Source organism: Ursus maritimus, unplaced genomic scaffold (assembly GCF_017311325.1).
Source record: "Ursus maritimus isolate PB19 unplaced genomic scaffold, ASM1731132v1 scaffold_16, whole genome shotgun sequence".
Taxonomy (NCBI): Eukaryota; Metazoa; Chordata; class Mammalia; order Carnivora; family Ursidae; genus Ursus; species Ursus maritimus.
In genome coordinates this window covers 11,682,667-11,694,706 of record NW_024424008.1, presented here as the reverse complement: position 1 = coordinate 11,694,706, position 12,040 = coordinate 11,682,667, and the positions used below count along the sequence as shown (strand labels likewise).

General features: G+C 39.0%; 1 protein-coding gene across 1 annotated transcript in view; it reads left to right on the top strand.

Moving 5' to 3' along the window:
• GDPD4 (glycerophosphodiester phosphodiesterase domain containing 4) overlaps nucleotides 1-11,353 on the top strand; it is a 101,773-nt gene extending 90,420 nt beyond the window's left edge. Inside the window, exons 13-15 of the mRNA XM_040631321.1 lie at nucleotides 975-1,057; nucleotides 1,804-1,991; nucleotides 10,833-11,353. Of these exons, the coding sequence (XP_040487255.1) occupies nucleotides 975-1,057; nucleotides 1,804-1,991; nucleotides 10,833-11,353 (792 nt within the window). The remainder of the gene's footprint in view (nucleotides 1-974; nucleotides 1,058-1,803; nucleotides 1,992-10,832) is intronic.
• Nucleotides 11,354-12,040: the final 687 nt, after the last annotated feature.

Below are 12,040 nucleotides of genomic sequence, written 5' to 3'. Positions count from 1 at the left end.
AAAAAAAAAAGAGCCTGGGTTTAGTGGAAGTTGGCTGAGGGCTTCTACTGTACCTGCTTAGTGGGCTGTTGTGAAGATGGGATGTGAAAACACCCTTAAAGTGCTTAGAATGCTTCCTTAGCTTTTATGGATGCTCATTAATTATTAGTTGTTGTTAATTGTTAGTTGTCATCATGACCATTAGTCTTATTATAATTAATGTTATAATTCAGCTCATGGAAAGACCTTGGGATAGGGTGAGGAGAAGCTCAAGAAAAAGTAAAAAGTGCCAGCCCCAGGCATCAAGTAACAATGGGGGTGGAAAGGGAGAATCAAATCAGGTAATTATAAAACTCACACAAGAGGACCCAGGAGATGAAGCTCTGGGTGATTCAGGCAAAGGAGCATGGAGAAGGGCGCATGTTCGCTAAGGGGGAGTTACAATTTCAACATACTTATTTGAAGTATGATGATTTAGAACAAAAATTCCTAGATGCTGGCTCACAGACTAGTTGCTTCAACATCACCTGGGAAGCTTGTTCAAAATGCAGAAATTCTAATTCCTGAGTATGTAGTGAGACCTATGACCCTGTACTACTAAAAGCTGGCCACGTAGATTTCGATGTGCAGACAGGTTTGGGAAGCCATACAATGAAAACACAGAGCAGTGGAACTCAAGAAACTTTGGCTGTAGTCCTGGGTCCAGAATAGACTTGCTAGGTGACTTCTCTGGGACTCCTCTGTCTTTGAGGGTTAAAGGAGGTGAAGGGTATGAAGTGTTTGTCCCTTGTAGAGTTCCCTGCACATGTAAGGGGTGATTGTTAGGCTATGAGCAGGTACTCTCTGCGCTTGAGACTCCATATCAGAGTTCTTCCTCCTGCTCTGCCCTCCCTGCTCTTCCCCCAGTTCTGGCAGCAGAGCAAGGGACTTGACCCTTTGTCTAAAATCCCTTCCAACTGTAGTTTTTTAAAACTATTTTGTTTTCTATTTTGCAGACACCAGGTTACTATATGTTCATGTGGCTTCTCATGGATAGTGTTTCTGCAGTTCTCATTGTTACCATATTTTATTTTCATTGGTAAGCCTATGTTTGCAATTTTAAATGGATTTTTCCCAAGATAAAAGTGTACGTGGTTCTTATGGAAAGTTCAGTAAAAACACTTAGATTCTTCCTGTAATCCCACAGGGCAAGCTCTCAGGAAGACAGGGTTTATAATCTGAATCTCTCATTACTTCTCATGCTGCCTGTACCTCCTCACATTCTTTCTGCTTCAACACAGGACAATATTCTAAGGATAAGGACTCTCAGGCCTCGTCAAATTCTGTTACTACAGATTCATTGTAGACCATTTGGAAAAGGACAAAGGTTGGAGGTTGTGCAGAGCAAGCACCTTATCTTCCCACCTTCCGTGAAACGAAGCAAGTTCACAAACTGGGGAGCCTGGGGTTTAGTCCTGGCTTTGTCCCTTAGTTTCTGGGTGGCCCTGAAAAATCACTGCCTCTTTCTAGGCTATAGTCTTATTATCTGTCCAAGAATATGACAGTTGAGAATCCTGCAAGGCAAATGTTGCAGGATTGCAAGATTCACAGTGGGAAAGGAAACATCCAGGTAGAAGAATTTTAGCTAGAGGAGACCATAGTTTTTCAGACCTCATCACACCCATCATTTCATCATTCCTGAGTTATACGTTAAAGAGGAAAGTATAAACCTTGTACTTAAATGAGAATTTGACTGTATGATGTTTCTTTTCTGACCACTGCCTTGGATTATTGTCTTTTTTGGAAGAGGTCTTTGAAGCTCATGAATAGTCTCTTCCCTTCCAGGTGGAGAGAGCGCAAAAAAGAAGTGTTCGATAATGCCAGCATTCACCCAGGTAAAGTCAGAGGTCTGCCCTGCTCGTATTTCTTCACCCTTACCCACTGCTTCCAGGATATGGAGCCTGCTTTTCAGTTCTCTGACAAGAGCTGGGGGAGTCTGGGGAAAGTGGGAGGTGGGGACCAGGGAGAAGCTGGTAATTGTAGGTTGGAGGACCCTTGACGTCAGGCTTCATTTTGGACTTTATCCTTTGGCAGTGAGACCTCTTGGAAGATTTTGAGCTTGGGTGTTTATTTGTTCACTTGTTCATATCTTAATTATTCACACAGTTAGTTATTGAGTACCCCCTTTGTGCCAGGCACTCTAAGAAGGGCTGAAGACAACTTGAAAGCTGTCATGGAGGGTGGCCCAAAGAGAAGAGGGCTGGCCCCCAAAGAGCATTGAGGAACAGGCAAAAGTAGACAGTTGACAGCACTGGGCTAGGCACCAAGGTCCAGCTATCAAAGTAGATGTCATGGCCATTAGAGCTTTTATAGGGCTTCACTTATGGGTGATGTATGTTGGAGGGTGGAGGGAGAAAACTGCAGGGATCCTGAAATGCTGGACTAGAGTCTAGGCTCTGCACATAAGCAATCAAGAGATGGCAAATGAGCTTCAAATGAGAAGAATAACAGAATAACTATTATTTTGCAGAATAACTCAGGGGCTGAGGAAGTGAGATAGGCCCAGTAAGGGGAAGGGAAGCTAGATTTTATTTTTCAGGAGGCTATGGGGATAATCACACAGTTAGTGAGTTGTTAGGAAGCCAGTGCAGGTCAAAGGAAAACCAATTAGGAGGCAAAGGACTGGGCTATACATGATAGATTTCTTCCATAGCTCCTGGAGCCTTAGGTAAAGTTGGTACAGTCACAGAATCATGAATTAATTTAATTTCTTGTGGAGAGTGGTAAAGATCCAGAAATGCCATGCACCAGCTGGCAGAGGGTTGAACTGAAAAGATAGAGCTGCAGGAATGGATCCATAGGGACCATGAAAAAATAAGTTCAGAAATGTGAATAAATTAAATGGAGAGCAATAGTATCTCCATTTGCATACTGTGAAACTGGAAGTTCAGACTAAGCTCACCCAAATCTCTTAAGGAGTAGAAAGATCTCAAGTAACTGAGTTATATGGATTTTTAATATCACTTTACTGGCTGTTAAGAAGTCTGAAGGCTTTAGCCTAGCTACCTTGTGATTTTCAGTAGTTGTATTAGTAAACTATGGCTGCTATAACAATACGAGAATTTGGATGGCTTAAACAACAGAAATTTATATTCTCAGTTCTATATGCTAGAAGTCCAAGATCAGTGTGTCAGCAGGTTTGCTTTCTTCTCAGGCCTCTCTTGGCTTGCACACGGCCATCTTCTTGTTGTTTCCTCATACAGCCTTTCCTCCCTGCACACACACACCCAGTGCCTCTCAGTGTGTTCAGATTTTCTTTTCTCCAATCAGATTGTATTATGCCTCATTTTAAGCACTTCTTTAAAGGCCCTCTTTGCAACCATAGTCAGATTTTGAAATATTGGGGGTTGAGGCTTCAGCATGTGAAATTGTGTGGCCCAAAATTCAGCCCATAACAGAAATAGAGCCAAGAAATGGAGAGGGAAAAAAAAAAACAAAAAACAAAAAACATGGAAATGGTGATGGAAATATAGGTGGTAGAGAAAGTTTTGAAGGAAGAAGGAAGACTGAAGCACAGTCACTGAGGCTGAAAAGAATAGAGCCTTAGACACTAAGCAAGCACAGTGTCACATCTTGCACCACAACAACCTTCAGGATGGGCATGTACTGCTGCAGCTGCTCCTGCCACCATAAGGCATGTATCAGCTTTCTAGCTTTAGGATGTATTTCTCAGCACTGTAAAGAAGTCAGTCCTTTGTCTTCTGCCTTGTATAGTTTCTCTTGAAAAGTCTTGCACAAAAGAAAGTATCCCATTTTATCTTTGCTCTTCTACTTATAATATGTCATTTTTCTGTAGCTGCTTTTTAAGATTGTTCCTTTTATTACTAGTTTTCAATAATTTGATTATTGTTTACCGTGTGTGTGTGTGTGTGTGTGTGTGTGTGTGTGTGTGTGTGTATGTATCTATCCTGCTTGGGGTTTGCTGAACTCTTAGTATAATTTTCATCAAATTGGATAAATTTTCAGTCTTTTTTTTTTTCAATTTTTTTCATGCTCCTATCCTCTTCTGGGATTCCAATTACATAGATTCTACTAGAAAGTTTGATACTATTCCATAGGTTGCTGAGACTCTGTTCATTGTTATTTTTAGCCTGTTTTATTTCTGTGCTTCATCTTGAGTAGATTCTATTTCTGTATGTATTAGTTTCTTACTGCTGTGTAACAAATTGTTGTAAACCTAGCAGCTTAAAATAATACAGATTTATTATCTCACAGTTTCTGTGGACCATGGGTTCAGGCATGGATTAGTCAGGTCCTCTACTTAAGAGTCTCACCAGGCTGGGGTGCCTGAATAGCTGTCTGTTGAGCGTCAGGCTCTTGGTTTCAGCTTGGGTTGTGATCTCAGGGTTGTGGGATCAAACTCCATGTTGGGCTCCACATTCAGTGTGGAGTCTGCTTGGAATTTTCTCCCTTGCCCTTCCCCCCCCCCGACCTGCTCTCTCTCTCGACGTGCTTTCAAATAAATAAATAAAATCTTTTTTAAAAAAGTCTCACCAATCTCATCTGAGATTTTTAGTCTTCCTCCAAGATCACTAGTTGTTAGAAGAATTTAGTTCCTTATAATTGTAGGACTGAACTTTTTTTTCTGTTTTCTTGATCACTGTTGGTGGGGTTTTCTCTGAGCTCCTAGAGTCTACCTTCAGGTCCTAGCCATATGGCCCTCTTACAACAGGCAGTTTACTTCTTCAAAACCAGCAGGAGAATATCTTACAGCAGATAGATTCAGGAAGAAGAGACCAAAGGAAGCAATATAACAGACAAAACAAACAGAAAACAAGTTGAAGAATGATAGTCATAAATCCAGCCATTTTATTAATTACATCAAATATAAATGGACCAAATACTCAAAAGTAGAGGTTGTCAGACTGGGTAGAAAAAAACTGGACCCAACCATACTTTGTCTACAAAGGAAATACTTAAAGATGATGAAAGATTAAAAGTGAAACGATGGGAAAATGATACGCCATGCAAACAATAAGCATAAGAAATAATATCTGAAAAAAAATAGACTTCCAAACATGGAGCATTACTGGAAACAAAGATTTCACAATAATGAAAAGGTCAGTATATCAAGAAGGCATTATAATTAAAACTCTAGAAACTTAACACATGAAACGAAAACTGAGAGAAGTCATACTTAGGCATGTTAAGATTCCTCTCTCAGTACCCGCAAGAACAACAAAACACACAAAAAATAAAATCAGAAAGGATATAGAAGTCTGAACAATACCTGCAGCCACCTTGACTTGACATAAAACATTATATACAACTGCAGAATATACAATATTTTCAAATGTATGTGGCATATTTGCCAAAATAGACTACCTGACAAAGCAAAAAAACAAGTCTCAAATTAAATTAGAAATGAACATTAATAAAATATCTAGATAAGTCTCTAAATGCTGAAATTAATATAATTTTAAACATCCCATTGATGAAGGGATAAATCACAATAGAAATTAGAATATATTTTAAACTAAATTTCATTGTGGGATAAAATGAAATTTGTGGGATGAAGCTAAAGCAGGACTTGGAAATTTGTAACTTTAAATTTTAAAAGGAAGAAACGTTTAATATTGATGTTTCTATCTCAAGAATCTAGAAAAAGAAGACTAAATGTTTCCCCAGGTAAAGGGAAGGAAATAATAAAGATAGCAGGAATCGACAAAATAGAAGACACTCAAAAAATAGAGAAAATGAGGGTCTATCCTTGGGTTCTCTCTTCTGTTTCATTGATCTATGTGTCTGTTTTTGTGCCAGTACCAGACTGTCTTGATGGTCACAGCTTTGTAATACGTGCAGTGATCCAAAGGGGCACCTGCACCCCAGCATTCATAGCAATGTCCACAATAGCCAAACTAGAAAGAGCCAAAATGTCCATTGATGGATGAATGGATAAAAAAGATGTGGTATTTATATATACAATGGAGTATTAGTCATCAGAAAGGATCATACTTATCATTTACATTGACATGGATGGTACTGGAGGGTATTATGCTGAATAAAATAAGTCAATCACAGAAAGACAGTTATCATATGGTTTCACTTACATGTGGAATATAGGAAACAGCATAGAGGATCATAACGGAAGGGAGGGAAAACTGAATGGTAAGTCATCAGAGAGGAAAAAAACCCATGAGATATAAACCATATTTCCTCTAAATCATAGGAAACAAACTGAGGGTTACTGAAGGGGAGGTGGGTGGGGGATTGGGGTAATTGAGGGGTGGGCATTAAGGGGGGCACGTGATGTGATGAGCACTGGGTGTTATATGCAACTGATAAATCATTGAACACTACATCTGAGACTAATGATGTACTATATGTTGGCTAATTTAACTTAAATTTTAAAAAATAGAGAAAATGAAAAAAGATTTTTTGAGAAGATTAATAAAATTGATAAACTCTTAGCAAGATGAGAGGGAGGGAGGGGGAAGAGAGAGAGATTTCTCATATGATGAATGAAAAACGGATTACCTGTCCAGATCCTAGACATAAAAAGGAAAATTAGGAAGAGTTAATGCTGTTAAAATTTACAACTTAAGTGAAATAGACAAATTCCTTGAAATATGCAGCTTACCAGAACTGAGCGAAGAAATAGAAATTTTTAATAACTCACTATCAGAATCAAATGCATATCCCAAAAACTTCACCAAAAAGAAAAGTCCAGGCCCAAAGAGTTTCACTAGTTAATCAAATATTTAAGAAATAATGCTAATTTTATACCAACTCAGAAAAAGAGGAAGGAGCACTTCCCAGCAGATTTTTTGAGGCTAGCAATACCCTCATATAAAACCTGACAGAGATATTACAAGAACTAAATTTATAGATCAATGTCATTATGAACTTAGACCTAAAAATCCTTGACAAATACTAGCAAACTGAATCCACCAGTATATAAAAAAGTATGTCATGAGCAAGTGGGGTTTATCCCAGTAGTGCAAGATGGATATGTTATTTGAAAATTAATTCAGTGAATTAAAGTAGGAAAATATATTTGACAAAAGTCAACACCATTTATGATCAAAGCTCTGGGAAAACTAGTAGAATGAAACTTCCTCAATCTGATGAAAGGTATTTACAAAAAATCTACAGCCAATATCATTTTTAAGGGTGAAACAATGAATGTTTTCCCTCTAACATCAGAAATAAGGCAAGGATATCTGCTCTTGCCACTTCTATTCAGCATTGTGCTGGAGATATAGCCAGTTTAATAAGATAGATAACAGGCATAAAGGAAGGGAGGGAAGAACCTTCCTCATTTGCAGATACGATTAATTACATTAAAAAAATCTAGACTTCCTGGGACAGACAGCAGAGTAGGAGGACTCTAAGCTCACTTCATCCCATAGATACAGCTAGTTAACACTCATGTCAGTGTAAATAACCCAGAAAATATCCCAAAGACTGGCAGAACAAACTCCATAACTAAATGTAGAGAAGAGACCACGTCAAAGAGGGTAGGAAGGGCAGGTACACAGTTGGGAGCTAAAGCCCATGGGTTTAACCACTGGAAAGATGGAACTGTGGGTGCAGAGAGGGGAGAAAAAACATACTGTCACATCTAGAAGCCTGGACAGGGAAGATGAATCCCCATAACATTTGGCTTTGAAAACCAGAGGGGCTGAATTGCTGAGTTCGTACCACCCCTGGGACTTAAAGCCTGGAAATTTAAAAATCAGCAGGCGTGGTTCTAGGAAAGCCAGGAGGGCAATAGGAAACTGAGTCCCCACCCTTAAAGAAACAGCACAAAAAATAGCCCACAGAGATACAGCATAGAAGCAGCAGTTTGAAAAACTCCTGGGGCATAGAGGAGGGAGAGTTATTTACTAATCTCAAAAGTTCACTGAGGGACTTTCAGGAACAAAGGAGCTGGCAGGCACCATTTACCTCCCTTCCCCACCCAGCATAAACATATGGGCACCTGTAGGAACCAGTGTGGAGCAGCATTCACTACCTAACTTGCTTTTACTACACCCCACCCGCTCAAGCCAGGCTTGCCTCAGTACTGATGCTGCAGGTCCCCCTCCCCCAGAAGACCAGCACAAACCTCACCAACACTGCATCTCCCAACTGTGCACTTTGTGGAGTCCACATCCAGTGGCAGTTGGTCATCTCCCATGGATGATGGGCACACCTTGTTGAAACTGTGTGGTCAGGAACAAAACAAGGATGTCCACTCTCACCACTTTTATTGAACATAGTATTGGAAGTCCTAGCCACAGCAGTAGAGAGCAAAAAGAAAAGTAATCTAACAAACAATTCTAGAATTTGTATGGAACCACAAAAGACTCTGAATAGCCAAAGTAATCTTGAACAGCAAAGTTAGAGGCATCACAATTCTGTACTTAAAGTTATATTACAAATCTGTAATAATCAGGACAGTATGGTACTGGCACAAAAATAGGCACATAGATCAATAGAACAGAAAAGAAAACCCAGAAATATACCCACAACTATATGGTCAATTGATCTTTGACAAAGGAAGAAAGAATATGCAATGAGAAAAAGATAGTGTCTTCAATAATAGTGTCACATGCAAATGAATGAAACTGGACCACTTTCTTACACAATATACAAAAATGAAGTCAAAATGGATTAAGGACCTAAATGTGAGACCTGAAGCCACAAAAATCCTAAAAGAGGGCACAGGCAGTCATTTCTTCGACATCAGTTGTAGCAACATCTTTCTAGATATGTCTCCTGAGGCAAGGGAAACAAAAGCAAAAATAAAAAGTTTCTGCACTGCAAAGGAAACAACAAGCAAAACTAAATGGCAACAGGCAGAACGAAAGAAGATATTTGCAAATGACATAACTGATACAGGGTTAGTATCCAAAATATATAAAGAACTTATACAACTCAATACCCCAAAAATAATCCAATTTAAAAATTGGAAGAAGGCATGAACATTTATCCAAAAAAGACACACAGATGGCCAACAGACACATGAAAAGATGTTCAACATCACTCATCATCAGGGAAATGCAAATAAAAACCTCGAGATATCACCTCACACCAGTCAGAATGACTAAAATAAAAAACACAAGAAACAGCAAGTGTTGGCAAGGATGTGGAGAAAGAAGAACCCTCAAGCATTGTTGGTGGGAATGCAAACTGGTGCAGCCACTGTGGAGAACAGTGTGGAGGTTCCTCAAAAAAAGTAAAAATAGAACTACCCTATGATCCAGTAATTGACCTACTGGGTATTCACCCAAAGAATTAAAAAAAAAAAAAGCCAGTCATCTTAAGGAATACCTGCACCTGTGTTTATTGCAGCATTATTTACAATAGCCAAATTATGGAAGCAACCCAGGTGTCCATCTGTAGATGAATGGATAAAGATACACACACACACACACACACACACACACACACACACACACAAGAATATTATTAAGCCATAAAAATGAAGTTTTGCCATTTGCAACAATGTGGATAGATCTAGAGAGTACAATGCTAAGTGAAGTAAGTCAGTCAAAGACAAGTAACATATGATTTCACTCATATATGGAATTTAAGAAACAAGTGAACAAAGGGGAAAGAAATAGACAAACCAGAAAACAGACTCTTAACTATAGAGAAAAAGCAGATGATTACCAGAAGGGAGGTGGGTAAGAAAATGGGTGAAATAGGTGAAGGGGATTAAGAATACATTTATCTTGATGAGCATCAAGTAGTAGATGGAATTACTGAATCACTATATTATATACCTGAAATGTATATAACACTGTAGGTTAACTACACTGAAATTAAAATTAAAGAAAAATTCTAAGGACTCAACAAACATACCTACTGGAACTGGTAAGTGAGTTAAACAGTGTCTTAGGATACAAGGTCAGTATACAGAAAAATCAAATTTATATCTATATATTAGCAATGAATAACTGGAAACTAAAGAAAATTTTAAATAGCATCATTTACAACTCCATAAAAACAAAATAGGAATAAATTTAAGGAAAATATTGCAAGCTTTCACAAAGAAGTTATGGTTGACCACTGAAAGCTACAAAAGTTTACTGAGAGAAGGCAAAAATAAGTGGACCAATCTGAATTAGAAAACCTAATATATCAGTTGTCATGAAATTGACCTACAAATTCAATTAAAGTGCAGTTAAAATCCTCTTCTTCCTGTGAAGCTGACAGAAATGTAGTTCATGTAAGCAGCCATTTCTTCAAGATTGACATTACACTCAGGGCAAAAACAACTGAGTTCTGGGCTTACTTTGGATTCTATCTTCTAGATTTTGGCCACACAGTTCCTCACCATATTGTAAAATCTTAGATAATTTTAAGATGTCTTCTTAGTTTTAATTGTTATCCAGTTTTTAATTTGTCTTTGGTAATATTCTGTTTCCTAACTTCATTACTCCATTACTAGAAGTAGTCTCCATTTATTTTTTCTATCAGATTAAAATTATTTTTTGAGCACTTATAATGTGACAGACATTACTGAGCACTGTGTATGTAGTGACAAGCAAGACGTCTCTGCCCTTAAAAAAGCTCCCATTCTAATTGAGGATGTATTCATTTCTTCAAATTGATTTGGAAACAGTGGTTGTGAAATGCATGAACTTTAAGCAGATGTCACTTCCTGCCTTGAGGGCTTCTATAGTGACCTAAAATCACACATAATAGACTCTTAAACTCCAGCACCATCCTGAATTGGAAGACCATAATAAAAGCTGCACAAAGTTTGGGGTAGGGAAAACTAAGGGGGGAAAGAACCTGAGATGGTATGTGAGGGACTAACATTTTAAATATGATAAAATTTCACCACATGACCGGCAAAGATTGGAGAAGTGACATTTGAGGAATCTGTTTTTGTTGTTTCTATCCCACAGATTCTCAGAGTATTAGCCTCCAAAACAGAGAACGTGGGAGTCAAGAATCTTCTAATTTATCCATAAAGCCTCCTTTCCGAGTTATGGAAAGTCCTTGGACTCTAGCAGCCCTCTACCCAGCTTTAACCAAGAACACAAAGAAACATCCAGGCTCTCGCCGTCTTTTAGTAGTCCCCAAGAAAGCCAGTGAACCAGAGCAAGTCAAGGGAACCATCAAACCACTGATGCCTCACGAGGATGCTGTCAGACAACTGGCATCCACCAAGAAGTCATTTGAACCCATGTGGAATGCTGCCAGAAATGATACCTTTCAAACTGCATTGCCTTCCCTGAATATGAATAAACCAACAATTTCTTCCGTAGAGATCTCTCAATCTGAAACAGAATCTGAAAATACCCCCAACAGTAAATCCTCCCAAGAGTCCTCTCTTATCATGTTTTCTGCCACAACCAGTATGTTCTCCTCTGAGCTGCTTTCAAAGAAGAATTAGCTACATCTTGCCTTCCTCTTCCTTTTTATTTCCGTGCCTACGAGTGGTGATAGTGGAGACTTGTCAAGAAAGGAGGGCCATTGAGGCTCTCAGGAGGACCATTCTCATCTAGCACTTTCCATAAAGAATGCGTCTCAAGGGGATGGGCAAGGCAGTTGTTGTGGTTTGGGAGCTGGAGCTAGTTGTTCTCTGATGTTACAGGGTTTCTCATCCTAACCCTTCACAGTACTCCCTGCTAAAGGAATGGCTTTGTGCACATCAGCATGGGAATAAAGGCAACCTCTCGGGAACCCAGAAGTTAAATGATGTATTATTTGGACCCCTCTGTGATCACTCAGGCTGACAGAGACTAGGGGATGAATGCAAAAGTGATGCCATCCTGAGTCAGAGAATAAGAAGTGGCATAGGCATGGGCATGAGTTGGAGGAAAAATCCTCTTACATGCATATTCTGTGATCTAGTATGCAGTGAGATGCTTCCTAATAGCTTGGTGATGGCTGATTCCCCAACAGGATGATAGGCATAATCCCATGCCCACCTAATGGCCCTAGACCTTGAGCAAAATATCACAGCAAGTATCTGGAGACCTATCTATCTGGAGGATTCCAAAGAAGGAAGGCCTGGGATCTACCAAGTGAAAGGAGCAATGCAGTGAGATAAAAGTGGAATATTTTTAAATACTTTATT